Genomic DNA, 15,180 nt, shown 5'->3' on the forward strand with positions numbered 1-15,180 from the left:
CATATGTTTTTACGCTGGATGCCCTTCCTAACGCAACCCTCCCCAATTTATCCGGGCTTGGGACCGGCACTAAGAGTGGCTGGGGATGGTCCCCTGACCCGGTCGCAGCGGTGGGAGCGCTGCGTCTTAACCACTAGACCACCAGGGGACCTATTTTCCTTAAAAGGAGAGAGGAGCTCTCGGAGACGCTCTGGGACAGAGAGGAGCTCTCTGTGGACTCCTGGAGCGGAGCTGAGCTCTCCTGGAGGTCCTGGGACGAAGCCGAGCTTTTCTGGAGGTGCTGGGACAAAGCCGAGCTCTCCTGGAGGTGCTGAGACGAAGCCGAGTTCTCCTGGAGGTCCTGAGAGGAAGCCGAGCTCTCCTGGAGGTCCTGGGACGACGCCGAACTCTCTTTAGGCCTCTGGAGCGGAACGGAGCTCTCTTCAGGACTCTGGAGCGGAACGGAGCTCTCTTCAGGACTCTGGAGTGGAACGGAGCTCTCTTCAGGACTTTTGAGTGGAAAATAGTCCTTCTGGAAACCCTGGGGTGGAACCTGCTCAGAATCGAGAGGGTGGCACAGCAGATACGCCGGATTCACCCCGAACATCCCCGTGAGAAGCTCAATGAAATGAGTACACGAACGGAAATCCCCTCCGAACGCGCTCCACAGCTTACTGGCGAGAGAGAGAGTCTCCAGACAAGAGGGAGATATGGCGCCTGATTTTAGCTGTTTCGGTGGTGTAAGAGGAGGGATAGAAGCTCATATATTTACCCACACTCCATACGAAACGCTCCACTCCGCCATATCACCGGAAAAGCGAGCCGGGAATCCCATAAGACCCGCAGGGAGGCGTGGTGGGTGCTTCCGGGTGTTTCCAGAGGCGGAGCTTGGCCGTCGCTTCATCGTGGCACAGCGAATCCTCCATCCGAGATGCACAGGAGGGAAGCGCAGCGATGCAGGATTCTGGAGTCTGGATGAAACGGATGAGAGAAGTCCTGTATGAACACCGAAACGCCAAAACATGCAGTACGGGAAGTCCAACATAAACAATAACGAACGGGGAGTGAATGTGAGTGAGGGGTATTTGTAGGAGCAGGGTGGAGTGATGATAAGCTTCAGCTGTGCCTCCTTAAACCTGGAGCTTCAGAGAGTGGAGGCATGAGTGATGATGAGCTCCAGGTGTGCGTGGTTAAACCTGGAGCTCTAGGGAGAGCGGAGGCATAGAGAGCCACCAAAGGGGGCGTGGCAGGTGGATCCTTGACATTAGCAGTAAAATAAAGATTCATATGTGCACTAATTACAATTGAAACAAAGTAAACTTTGCCTTGGTTCATATTTTTATTTACATCATTATATAAAAACATTTTTTTAACTGTAAAAATGCTAATATTGAAAAAGGCACAAGAATTTTCTCAGTGTTTTTACTTGTACATCATATAATACATTATTACTACCAGGTGAAAAAATTAAAATCAGTGAATTCATGATGCATTTATTTAATAGAACATGTATTAATATATATATATATATATATATATATATATATATATATATATATACAGTGCCCTCCACGATTATTGGAACCCCTGTTTAAGATGTGGTCGTGGACCTCTAAAAATTCTCCTTTTTCTTAAAACAACATAGAACCCAAATGCAAAAAAAGAGAAAAATCCAACCTTTTATTTAAGTACATCACTTTGGTGGTAAAAAAATCACACATTTAGAAAAAAAAAAAAACCTTGAAATCATGTGTGCCACGATTATTGGCACCCCTGATGTTAATACTTTGTACAACCTCCTTTTGCCAACAAGACAGCACTTAATCTCCTCCTATAACATTTCACAAGATTGGAGAACACAGAGAGGATTTTGACCATTCTTCTTTGCACAATCTTTCTAGATCATCCAGTGTCCTGGGTCCTCTCTTATGCACGCTTCTCTTTAGCTCACCCCACAGGTTTTCGATTGGGTTGAGGTCTGGGGACTGAGATGGCCATGGGAGGACCTTGAGTTTGTGACTGCTGAACCACTTTTGTGTAGATTTTGCCACATGTTTTGGATCATTATCCTGCTGAAAGACCCAATGACGACCCATCTTCAGCTTTCTGGCAGAGGCCATCAGGTTTTATTTAAAATATCCTGGTACTTCAAAGCGTTCATAATGCCATGCACCCTATCAAGGTTCCCAGGGCCTTTGGAAGAGAAACAGGCCCACAGCATCACAGATCCTCCACCATACTTCACGGTGGGCATGAGGTGCTTTTCGGCATACTCATCTTTTGTTTTACGCCAGACCCACTTAGAGTGTTTGTTGCCAAAAAGCTCAATCTTAGTCTCATCTGACCAAAGCACACGATCCCAGTTGAAGTCCCAGTACCGCTTAGCAAACTCCAGACGTTTATGTTTGTGAGTGTTAGTGAGAAAAGGCTTTTCCTTGCATGCCTCCCAAACAGCTTGTTGGCATGTAGAGAGCGTCTGATGGTTGTTTTGGAGACTCTGTGACCCCAAGATGCCACTCTTTGATGCAATTCTGTGACGGTGAGCTTGGGAAATTTTTTTACTTCTCTTACCATCCTCCTCACTGTGCGTTGTGGCAAGATAAACTTGGGACCTCTTCCAGCCTTGTTTGTCACTGTTCCAGTTGTTTTAAACTTCTTAATGATTCCTCTGACTGTAGATACCGGCAAGTTAAGGCGAGTGGCTATTTTCTTGTAGCCATTGCCTGACTTATGAAGGTCGACACACATCTGCCTTACTTGAATGGTGTGTTCTCTTGTCTTTGCCATGTTGACAAATGGGTAAGAGAATTAGGCCTCTGTGTCATGTCATATTTATACCCCAGGAAACAGGAAATCATGAATTACTAATTAAAAGTCCCTAGATACCCTGACCAACCTTAGCAACTACAGAAAATATATAAAAAAAAAATTAAATTTTTCAGAGGAATTGTTAGGGGTGCCAATAATCGTGGCACACATGATTTCAAGTTTTTTTTCTAAATGTGTGATTTTTACCACCAAAGTGATGTACTTAAATAAAGGTTGGATTTTCTCTTTTTGCATTTGGGTTCTATGTTGTTTTAAGAAAAGGAGAATTTTAGAGGTCCACGACCACATCTTAAACAGGGGTGCCAATAATCGTGGAGGGCACTGTGTATATATATATATATATATATATATATATATATATATATATATATATATATATATATATATATATATATATGTATATATATTTATTTATTTATATTTATTTATTTATTATTTAATTAGATTGAAAGTCTACTCCTTGTAATTCAGCTTGAGTTAATCTCACAAAGAAAAGAAGAAAACACAGCAGTACATATACAGTAGTGGTAGAACTGATACTGAGAAAACACAAAACACAATAAATGTTCACCACCATAATTCAGATAACAGCCAATGAACTTGTTTTTATTTTGCATCGATGCAAAAAATGTACTTCCTTTAACTCCAGTAACACTGAGCTTCTCACCAACCGCTCTGACTGCAGTCACCTTTACAGAAAATACAACCTACACTGGAAACTATTCCACTGCACATTTTCATTCTCAAATCCTGCAACTGAAACCATATTCACTCTCTGGATATAAAGCAAATGTCACTAGTGCATGTTCTAGCACACAACACACCTTCTAGTCTTTAGATTCTCAAACAATGCAGATTTCCATCTTTCACCTGATACTGTTTCATCTTATTCTATTCTGTCTGAATTAAACTCTACTATGGTATGATTTGTGTTAACGGAGGTCCAGCACGTATTGCTTTTTTTTTTCTGAACAACCATTTGTGCTGATTTCTGTGCTTTTTAAAAGCATTGTTACAGTTACAGGAAATGTTTTGAGGTTTGAAGGTGCAGGTGACTACATTGGTACACATTTAATTCCCACATGTCAAATTATATTTTGCAGAAGGAAACTCAACCCTCAAACACTTCATCAACATTTTCTCTTGAACAATATATTTTTAAAGATTTATTTATTTATTTATTTATTTATTTATTTATTTATTTATTACATCATGTGGGCTTTATAACACACATGATAAATTTTACCTCATGAGGAGTTTTGCAGGCTTTAACTAAACAAATCCAGTCAGAACAATGAGGATGCTATAAAATGCAGAACAAATAACAGCATAACATTAAAATAACATTTCTGTATTATTTTAAAATCCACACAAAGCAATAAGCAATAATAAAATGCTGATTTGACAGTAAATGCATCCTCTTTTTGTAAATAAACTTTGTTCACTCCTCTATGACTGCATTCTCAATTCTGTCTTCATCAGTGTGAGCTGTTAAAGAAATTCACATCATTTATGGCAGAAAAGCAACCAGACTGCATTTGATCTCGTCCTGAACACAGTTTAAAGAGGGTTTGTTTTAATGCTTATGAATGAGAGTGAAGTGACAGTGACAGTGATTCAGAAAAAATGTTTTAGAAAATAAATATCCATTTAAGTCATCTTCAGTAACTGCAAAATATATCTGAGTTTCTTTATTAATTATTACAACCAGTTTATTACCAACTGTTTTATGCTTTTAAAATTTCACCTCTTAATTTTATACCTTAAAAGTTAAAGATGATCTAAAGGCTGTTAATATGATGGAAAAGTCAGAACATCTACTTATAGAATCCACTTCTGCACTATTGTTCCTATTTTTACTTCATGTACATTATGAAGGTGTGGTAAAGGAAGGTGGTGAAGGTAAAATAAAACTACAATTAAAGCATTTGTCAGATGCAAACTTTATATCATATCATACTCACAGTTACATTTTACTGTAAATACATTTTTATCATGTGCTTTAACACTGGTGTGGATTTGAGTGGAATGTTTTTCTTGCACTCATCAAAGTGACTCATTATGTGAAATGTAGAGATACTGAAAGAGTTCTTACCTCGAGCTCTGTAACATTTGACCAGCAGAATGATGGTGATCAGCAGATATGGAGATGCCGTCACTACACTACTGATCAGCATGAGCACTGAGAATGGAGCTTCTACATGTGATGGACCAGATACAGAATACAAAAATAATTAGACTATCACTTTATTCATGCTGAACTGAACATGTTTAACTCAAACTGCAGCACAAGTAAATCAATGCTTATTTCTACGCACAGGAATAATATGACATGTGAACACTCTGGATTTTGTACACAGATTTACATAAACTACACACTACAGCTTATATTATGTAGGGATACAGAGTTCAACTTATTAAGTTACAGTTAAATAAATAGTGATATGATTTCTGTGTAAAGCTGCTTTGAGACATTGTCCACTGTTAAAAGCTTTCTACAAAAAAAAAAAAGATAGAAATTAATGTTAAATTCTCACGTCTGACTGAGATCCAGCTTCTCGGTGACTCTCCTCTCTCTGGGTATTTACAGTGGTAGAAACCTTCATCTGACTTTGAGACTTTATGGATGATCATCTCTCCTGTAGTCTGGTTCTGGACGACTGATCCATCTTTATAGAAATCAGCTCGGAGGTTTGAGGATTTGTGTTACGATATAAACAGTGTAGAGACAGAGGATGTCCCTCAGTCACAGGATGAACAGGACTCTCCAGAATCACATCACCATCTAGAACACAGAAAATCACATTTACAATATAAAAAAGGAAGATTTGGTAGAAAAATGTTCTTGTTTCTTCTTTTGAATGTAGGGAAGTTTTTTGGCACAATTTGTGTCTAGAATTGGAGAAGTCCCTGATGGTGCTGGTGGTTAAACATTAAACATAAATGAATTAGTGGCAGTAATCACCATAAACAGAGAGAAATCACATGTTCTCTGATGTCCCTGATTGATTATCAGTAATTGATTAATTGTATTATCATTATCAGTGTGAGTATGTAAGTGAACTTGTAGTCAGTTTGTAAAACATGACTTACACACATCCATACTCAGAATTACACAATAATATTTACTAATTAATGTAGAGAGGAAAATCAATTTCTTGAACAGTTTGTTGAATTGTAAACTACTGATGTTCTGAATATTCTGAAATGAAACATTTCTCTTTCTCTTTAACAGTAAACACACTACATGAAGACTCACCATGAACTGTGATGTTGACAGGATTACTGTTTTCTCCAGATTCAGACTCACACCAGTAAACTCCAGTGTAGGATGTGGAGAGGAAGCTGATGTAACATGTAGATCCTGTAACTGATCCCCACTGTGAACAATCTAACACTCCTTCACTGTCTGTGTATCGTCTCACTGTCCATCCAGTAGAGTTACTCTGGTCCTCACAGCTCAGTGAGAGAGAGTCACAGTAAAGTGTTGAATTCTGCTGGGACTGATGATCAGAGACACTGGAGGAGATTCACCTTCAACACAGAAGAAACAAAAAATATATATATACAAATTGTAATGCAATGAGGATACAAGTGTGTGTGTGTGTGTGTGTGTGTGTGTGTGTGTGTGTGTGTGTGTGTGTGTGTGTGTGTGTGTGTGTGTGTGTGTTTAGAATGATGTCTATTATTTGATAATCAATGCCACATTCCACAACATGAGACAAACCACAGGTTTAACATGGAATAATCATCATAAAAGCTCACCCATTCTTCCTGCTTCTAACATCAACTTTGAGGACAAAATGTTTACTTGCTGTCTAATAAATAAATCCACTCACTAACAGGTGCCAGGATGAAGATCATCAGTGTTCTTCACTTCACCACTCAGAATGTTATAATGTTATGACTGATTGGTGTATATTTATTTCTCTGATACTTTTTAAACAAATCTATCATTTCATTTTATGACCAAGTTTAAATGTAAGAAACAAAATTAAAACTGAGGAAAAAAGAAAAATATTGCAATTGTCACAAAGATGTAAAAAATGGCATATACGGAAGATAAAATAGAGGATATTAATATAAACAGTGTTTAAGGTGAAAATAGGAATAGATGCACATGATCAGGGATCACATCAGCTCAGAACCATGACATTTCTCATCCTTGTTACAAAAGGTGAATTTATACTTCTGTCATTTACCCACCCTATTATTTATTACAGATACATTATACATACATTTCATCTTATACTTAAAAATGTATTTCTCTGATACTATTTAAAAACAGTTAATGTTCCTCACCAGAGATCCATAGAGGCTGTGGATTGCTGTACAGTATGTGACTGAATGGTTCTCCTCTCTCTCCTCTACACACATAAACTCCTGTGTGATGAAGAGCAGAAGGACTGAGAGTGTAGGAGCCTCCAGATCCTCTGCTGTTGTTTAAGAGAAGCTCCACATACATGACATAGTCAGTATTTTTTATTTGAGTTACACCGTCTCTGTAGGGAACAACTGTGTACCAGCCGAATGTCCAGTATGTAGAGGAGTCTGTAACCTCACAGCTTAGAGTCACTGAGTCTCCTTCAGTCAGCCAGTTCTGTGGAAATACACTCAGTACTGCATGTGGTCTCTCTGTTACACAGGAAATACAATGTTTTTCCTCAGCAGACTTTTTGATTGAACAGTGATAGAAAATATCTTGAATGTATAATTGTGTCTAATGTGTCAACAAACCAAACTCACACCCACATCTTACAGTGTAACAGCATCACTGAAGATAAAAGATTTAATACTTAAACAGTTTAATAGTATAAAGTTTAATATTTCAACACCACTGATTCTGAGACTGGAAATAACAGAAGCTGAAATATTTTAAACACTGCATCTTTGAACTGCATTATAAATAAACACTGATTAAATAAATATAAAATACATTTCTCACGTCTGACTGAGATCCAGCTTCTCAGTGACTCTCCTCTCTCTGGGTGTTTACAGTGGTAGAAACCTTCATCTGACTTTGAGACTTTATGGATGATCATCTCTCCTGTAGTCTGGTTCTGGACGACTGATCCATCTTTATAGAAATCAGCTCGAAAGTTTGAGGGATTCGTGTTATGATATAAACAGTGTAGAGTCAGAGGATGTCCCTCAGTCACAGGATGGACAGGACTCTCCAGAATCACATTACCATCTAGAACACAGAAAATCACATTTACTATATAAAGCAGGAAGATCTAATAGAATTATGGTTTTGTCTCTTGAATGAAAGGAAGTTTTTTGGCACAATTTGTGACTAGGATTGGAGAAGTCCCTGATGGTGCTGTTTGCTCTGTACAGATATCTACTTTAGTGAAGAAGCTCAGTTTCACACTAAACTAATATTAACATCTGATGTGCTTCTTCAGACTAGTGGATGTTGTACTAATGAACAGATGACAGGAAATGAAAGTGATCTGGAAATATTTCATAATTAATGATGAAAATAAAGCAGACTGCAAACTGTGTTGTGTGAAAATATCAAGAGGAGAAGCTGCAGCATCTTCTACAATACATGTAACTTAACAAAACACATTATTCTGTTTAAATCTAATGTTTAATAGAGTGTGTAGGTGAAACTACTGAGTGTGTAGAGCAGCATCAGTGAACATGCAAGAATGAAGTAGTAATGAGTGTGTGCAGAGAAACAGTCACAGATGACAGCACTGAGCTCTATGCTCTTCCTCTCCACTCCATCATCTACATCTTAACTTATGAGTGAAGGTGAAACACACTGCACTTTGCAATTTAATGATGAAGCTCATTGATATGAAACAGGTTTCCACCTTGCACTCTACATTACAGACACAATTTAAATATTATAACATTAAACATGAATGAATTAGTGTCAGTAATCACCATAAACAGAGAGACATCACATGTTCTCTGATGTCCATGATTGATTATCAGTAATTGATTAATTGTATTATTGTTATCAGTGTGAGTATGTAAGTAAACTTGTAGTCAGTTTGGAAAACATTATTTACACACATCCATACTCAGAATTACACAATAATATTTACTGATTAATGTAGAGAAAGAAAAATCAGTTTCATCTTGAACAGTTTGTTGAATTGTAATACACTTATGTTTTGAATATTTTGTAATGAAACATTTCTCTTTCTCTTTAACAGTAAACACACTACATGAAGACTCACCATGAACTGTGATGTTGACAGGATTACTGTTTTCTCCAGATTCAGACTCACACCAGTAAACTCCAGTGTAGAATGTGTAGAGGAGGCTGAATTTACATGTAGATATTGTAACTGAGCCCCACTGTGAACAATCTAACACTCTTTCACTGTCTGTGTATTGTCTCAATGTCCATCCAGTAGAGTTACTCTGGTCCTCACAGCTCAGTGAGAGAGAGTCAAGAGTAAAGTGTTGAGTTCTGCTGGGACTGATGATCAGAGACACTGGAGGAGATTCACCTTCAACACAGAAGAAATACCAAAAAAATATGTGTAAATTGTAATGCAATGAGGATACAAGTGTGTGTGTGTGTGTGTGTGTGTGTGTGTGTGTGTGTGTGTGTGTGTGTTCAGAATGATGACCCTGTCACCGGTTCACCACTGTTCCTTCCTTAGAGCACTTTTGATAGATAGTGACCACTACAGACCAGGACCATCCCACAAGAGCTGCAGTTTTGAGATGCTCTGACCCAGACATCTCGACATCACAATTTGTCAGACTCATTCTAATCTTTACGCTCGCCCATTTTTCCTGCTTCTAACATCAACTTTGAGAACAAAATGTTTACTTGCTGTCTAATAAATAAATCCACTCACTAACAGATGCCATGGTGAAGATCATCAGTGTTCTTCACTTCACCACTCAGAATGTTATAATGTCATAATGTTATGACTGATTGGTGTATATTTATTTCTCTTTTAAAACAAATCTATCAGTTTCTTTTCCTAGGTTCCCTGGTGGTCTAGTGGTTAGGATGGTTAGGAGTGGTTAGGAGGGTTGCTTTAGGAAGGGCATCCAGTGTCTTGCAATTGTTACAAAGGCATAAAAATGGCATATACGGAAGATAAAATAGAGAGTATTATTATAAACAGTGTTTAAGGTGAAAATAAGAATAGATGCACATGATCAGGGATCACATCAGCTCAGAACCATGACATTTCTCATCATTTATGCAAAAGGTGAAATTGTACTTGTGTCATTTAACCACTTTATTTGCATTAACAAAAAAATTATACATTTATAGTTTTTATACTTATATTTATTTTCTTTTATATATATATATATATATATATATATATATATATATATATATATATATATATTTTTTTATCCGTAATTTCTGGACTATTAAACACACCCATATATAAGCCGAAATAAAGCTAAATTTGACAAAGATTTTTATTTTTAACATAAATAAGCCGCACCTGTCTATAAGCCGCATTCTACATTGAAACTAATCAACTTTACACAGGCTTTAACGAGAGACAGTAAATGCAATAGCGGTATTTTGGGAATAGCATGTGACTGCATTCTTCCGGTATTACTGCATGTGTGGAGACCGAGGATTATGTCCTTATTGTTTTCTGATGCTCATTTCTAAGTTTCTTTGACTAAACCGTAACGCTGTTGCCAAGAAAAATAAAAAAGCACAAGTTTTGAAAACCTGTCTGTGCTTATATGATTTCTGTTGCAACTGGAGTTAGTGAGCTCTCCCTTCACCCAGACTCGGCTTGTATCTAAACAGTAGCCGACCATAAAGTCATTGTACACTGTCTTTCTCCTTCCTTTCACAACTACAGTGGTATCTTAACCTACGAGTGCATTAATGTACGAGTTTTCCGAGGTACGAGCGGTCACTCGGTCGATTTTTTTGCTTTGTTACACGAGCAAAAAATTGAGATACGAGCTCGAGACGCCGCAGCTAGATGGCGAAGCGAAGCCAGAAAGCGAAGATTGTGACGAAAATTAAGATAAGCAAATAAGAAAAAGTAAACATTTTTAAGTTTAGGGATACGTAGTGTACAGAAGTGATAGTAAAAAACGAGTTTTCCCTCCGCCTCCGCTTATTGCCTCTACCCCCTTACACACACACACACACACACACACACATACACCCCCCCCCAACGTTTTCGTTAGCTCAAGTTGTCTCATCTCCAAACCTCAAACCTCATTATATCTTTACATACTCTTTCTATTATGGTTTTATACAAGATTTGTTATTTAGAAATGTTTTTTAAAAACAGTTAATGTTCCTCACCAGAGATCCATAGAGGCTGTGGTTTGCTGTACAGTATGTGACTGACTGGTTCTCCTCTCTCTCCTCTACACACATAAACTCCTGTGTGATGAAGAGCAGAAGGACTGAGAGTGTAGGAGCCTCCAGATCCTCTGCTGCTGTCTAAAAGAAGCTCCACATACATGATAAAGCCATGAGTATTTTGTGTTGCAGTTAATCCGGCTCTGTAGGGAACAACTGTGTACCAGCTGAATGTCCAGTCTGTAGAGGAGTTTGTAACCTCACAGCTTAGAGTCACTGAGTCTCCTTCAGTCAGCCAGTTCTGTGGAGATACACTCAGTACTGGATGTGGTCTCCCTCCTGCACAGATATTAAGCAGGCTTTTTAAATGAACAGTGATAGAAAATATCTTGAATGTATAATTGTGTCTAATGTGTCAACAATCCAAACTCACAGTCACATCTTACAGTGTAACAGCATCACTGAAGCTTAAGGATTTAATACTTAAACAGTTTAATAGTTAAAAGTTTAATACTTCAACACCACTGATTCTGTACACGTGTACACTACTGACAGGAGTGAAGTGTCTTTATATCAGTTACACACACTTTTAATAATAAAACTTTTAAGCTCTAAAGATGAATCTTATTAATCTTTGTTACAAAACGCTGATACAAAACTTTACCATAACAACTGCATGTTTTTTGTTCATTAACCTGATGCAGTATCTTTTATGAGGAAAGATAATGTGAAGGATTATATATACAGTCCCTGTACTGTCTCTGAATGAATTTTCTCTCTTATTCTGTTTCTATGGAAACAATAACATTAGAATATGTGCACTGAGCTGCTGTTATAGAAAATAATAATATTAATATTTTATTTTTAAATAATTTTTACAATTTTGTTATTAAAATAATTTCTGCATTTCTCTGTTTCCATACAGACATAAACATGTTTATAAGAGATTATGACTGTGTTCATTAATTTTGAGGTGGTTTATTTATTGATGAATAATACCTGCTCTTCAAGATTATTTAAAACATTATAGAATAACATGAAATTGCAATAATTATGAAATATTTGTTATTCAAATACTGTACAACATTAAACCTCTTAAAAGTTTTGAATCATTACATACCTTTTACTGTAACATTAACAGGTTCACTGAACTCTGTGTAGTAGTCATGGTAGTTGAAGTAGTTTCTTTTGAGTGCACGACACCGGTACTCTGTTTCTCCTGCATTATTGACTGTCACTTTAAATGACTTTGCTTTTTTTCTATTCAGAAGCTGAAACCACTGATTATAATAGAAAAACCTCCATCCAGTCGTCTCCTGCAGCTCACAGCTCAGAGTGATGGTGTCTCCAGTGTAGATGGAGCTCTGAGGAGTCACTCTGATAGTCGGTTTGAGTTTAGCTGTTAGTATGAAATGATGAAGGTGTCAAAGCTGTGTTTCACATTAGTGATACTATGTTTACATATAAACATGTTAACATAAAATATATTTAATATATGATTAAAAGTTTATATTGTACAATTGCTACAAATGTTTGATTTTTGACCACTAGGGGTCACTAAATAATTTCGAGGGGTCGCTAAGTGCACTTTTTTTATTTTACAATTGATCAGAGCCGGACAGTAATGGAGTAAATTTACTTGAGTACAGTACTTAAGTACAATTTTGAGGGATCTGTTCTTTACTCGAGTATCATTTTTGGGGCGTACTCATGACTTTACTTAAGTACATTTGAGAGGCAAATATTGTACTCTTTACTCCGCTACATTTCTTCCCATAACTGTAAGTATGCATTACTTCTAAAAAAAAAAAAAAAAGGAAAAAAGAAAAAATTCAAAAACCCTCAATTTGTTGTTTGCCTCTCAAACGTGATTGGATTGTGCAGGCGCCAATGCTTGGGACAGCCATCAGCAATCACCTTCAGCTTTGCGCCAAAGTCAACTGCATGATCAGATTTAGATGAGACGAAACCATGGACGAAACAACAGTGGATGAAGACGCAGCAGGTCCATCCCGGGAATGTGCCAACCTGTAGCCACACCTCGCCAGACTATTTGAATTTTCTGAAGAAATTAATGATAATTTTCGCTTCAAGTGTTTGCTGTGTTTACCAAAACAGAATTTTATCAACGCCTACAAGAATTCATCAACTTGCAGAAGCATGTTAAGGTACGTAACATTGAAATAAACTTCCTTACATTTCTTCTAAGCTAGAGTCTAGCTACAGAAATGTGAACTAAATGATTGGCTAGCTGCGATAATGCAGCTTTTTACATTCTCGGTTACGTTTGAGTAGTCGAAGCCACATGCACCCGCCAATTTGCCATTCAGATGGCTAACTTTGGCCTGACAATAGTTAACATACTGTAAGCCGAGGCAAGCTAATCGTGGTGTAACATAGATAATAATCAAATCAACTGAAGTCCTCATGTTTTGACATGAATCTGACAAATAGAGAGAGCATATATTTTCTAGTCTGAGCTCGAGTATGAAATGTATTTTCTACCATACAAAAATGTTAAAGCCTAATTAGTTCTATGCTAGTTGCAAGCAGGGCATTTTCAGTTCACTTATTTCACCAGAGCGAATAACTAGAGCTAGCCTTATTTGGCTATTTAAAAAAATAACAGTTCAGCTGGCCTAGACAGGATTACAATAGTGTTTGTTGAGGCTTAACCCCTTGAGCGGCAGGGATCACTGGTGATCCCAGATTATTGTTGATCAAAATTAATTACTCGTCAAAACATCACACTCTTACTTGATCTGGACAAACTCAGCATCACAAGAAAGGTTTAAGACTCCAGCTTCGATATTTGACCACTGTTTATGATTAAACTGGTTTGCAGTGACATTAATTTCTAAATGTATGCCAGGAGTGCAAAATAATTAATCTGTAAAGTTCATTATTTTGAATAGAAATCATCACTCATAAAATATTCATTCTCGTCTTCTCCAGTTTATTTGTGTTCAAATACATAAAATATACAGAATCCACCAGAGCTATTAGTACAATGGTGCGCATATTTGGAGAAATAATGATTAATTATCACGTTAGTAAAATATTTACTCATACAGAATAACATTTCTATTCATTTTCCACTGAATTATGCGATCAAACAGCGAACGGAGCGAGATGTTTGTCTCCTCTTCCTGATTTGCGTCAGATTTGACCTCAGAGCTCTATCATTTGCTGTACAGCTGTCAATCATCTCACGTGGTTTAACGTTCTGCATGACGCGTCCTGTGTACACTTTCTCATTCTGGACATATCTGTGATGATAAAGCGAAAGTGACATTTCTTCACCGAAACAAGAAGCTAATAAATGCACGATTGAAGTATAGGTGTTTTGTGTGTTATTTTCGTGCGATTTGGGGTATTTTTATATGAAGAAAGAATAAAGGCAAGGGTAAGCATAGCCAATAGCTTCATATAAAATGCTAACGTTAACTGTTAAATATAACATATTTCAAAATCTTTTTTGACTTTTGAACATTTTAAACCGTGACCGGAATATGATACAAATACTCGATGGTGTTTTAAAGTGAGCTTTAAATAAAAGTGTAATATTAATAAATTAAATTGTGTCATGTAGCTTGAGGTTACTTGTTGTGCTAATGCACCTTGTGGCAGGAGCTTTCTTTTCCAAAATATAATATTTTTTTTTTAAGAATTCGCAGTTAAAGTTCCAATAATAGTTTTTTGTTGTTTGATTTAAGTTAATAGGTGGATTATTCATGTATAGTGGGATGACAGAAGGTGTAAATGGACAAGCATTATGCCAGAAGAAAGGCTATAATGGCTGAATTCAAACAAAATAAGGATAAAAGAATAATGAAGATTATGTCTCATACTGACAAAGGTCCACTTTGCTGGTCGACGTGAATTAAAGTTAGTTGCACCAGTAAAACCAATTTAAAAATTTAGTCTGGAGCCATTGGAAAATTATAAACAACCAGCACTTCATAATTAATAATACTATGTAGACTACATGATGCGTATCTTTTCTAATATTTATTAGTTTATTATAGTGTAAACTGAAATATTATACTGTGTTTTACAGAGAAGACATGAGACACATCTGGAGGAATACTGTCAAATAA

At 37.0% G+C, this 15,180-nt stretch overlaps 1 protein-coding gene across 1 annotated transcript; it reads right to left on the reverse strand.

Annotated features, from left to right (window-relative positions):
* Window positions 1-4,080: 4,080 nt before the first annotated feature.
* On the reverse strand, window positions 4,081-14,312 carry LOC124387578 (leukocyte immunoglobulin-like receptor subfamily B member 2). The gene is made up of 8 exons (XM_046851987.1): window positions 14,294-14,312; window positions 12,201-12,479; window positions 11,295-11,419; window positions 11,081-11,231; window positions 9,006-9,281; window positions 7,754-8,002; window positions 4,904-5,005; window positions 4,081-4,296 (listed from the first exon to the last, which is right to left on the reverse strand). Exons 1-8 carry the CDS (start codon window positions 14,310-14,312, stop codon window positions 4,250-4,252), a joined length of 1,248 nt encoding a protein of 415 aa, XP_046707943.1. The 3' UTR covers window positions 4,081-4,249.
* Between the last annotated feature and the right edge of the window lie 868 nt (window positions 14,313-15,180).

The sequence above is a fragment of the Silurus meridionalis genome, chromosome 6 (genome assembly GCF_014805685.1).
Source record: "Silurus meridionalis isolate SWU-2019-XX chromosome 6, ASM1480568v1, whole genome shotgun sequence".
In the NCBI taxonomy this organism is placed as follows: domain Eukaryota; kingdom Metazoa; phylum Chordata; class Actinopteri; order Siluriformes; family Siluridae; genus Silurus; species Silurus meridionalis.

Bases quoted from the DNA above. Each gene is read 5' to 3' on its own strand.
- LOC124387578 (XM_046851987.1), bottom strand. The intron at 8,003-9,005 runs GTGAGTCTTCAT...TCTGTGTTCTAG, and splicing joins TGTCAACATCACAGTTCATG to ATGGTAATGTGATTCTGGAG. The intron at 4,297-4,903 runs GTAAGAACTCTT...TTTCTTTAACAG, and splicing joins CAAATGTTACAGAGCTCGAG to CTCACACTGATGAAGACAGA.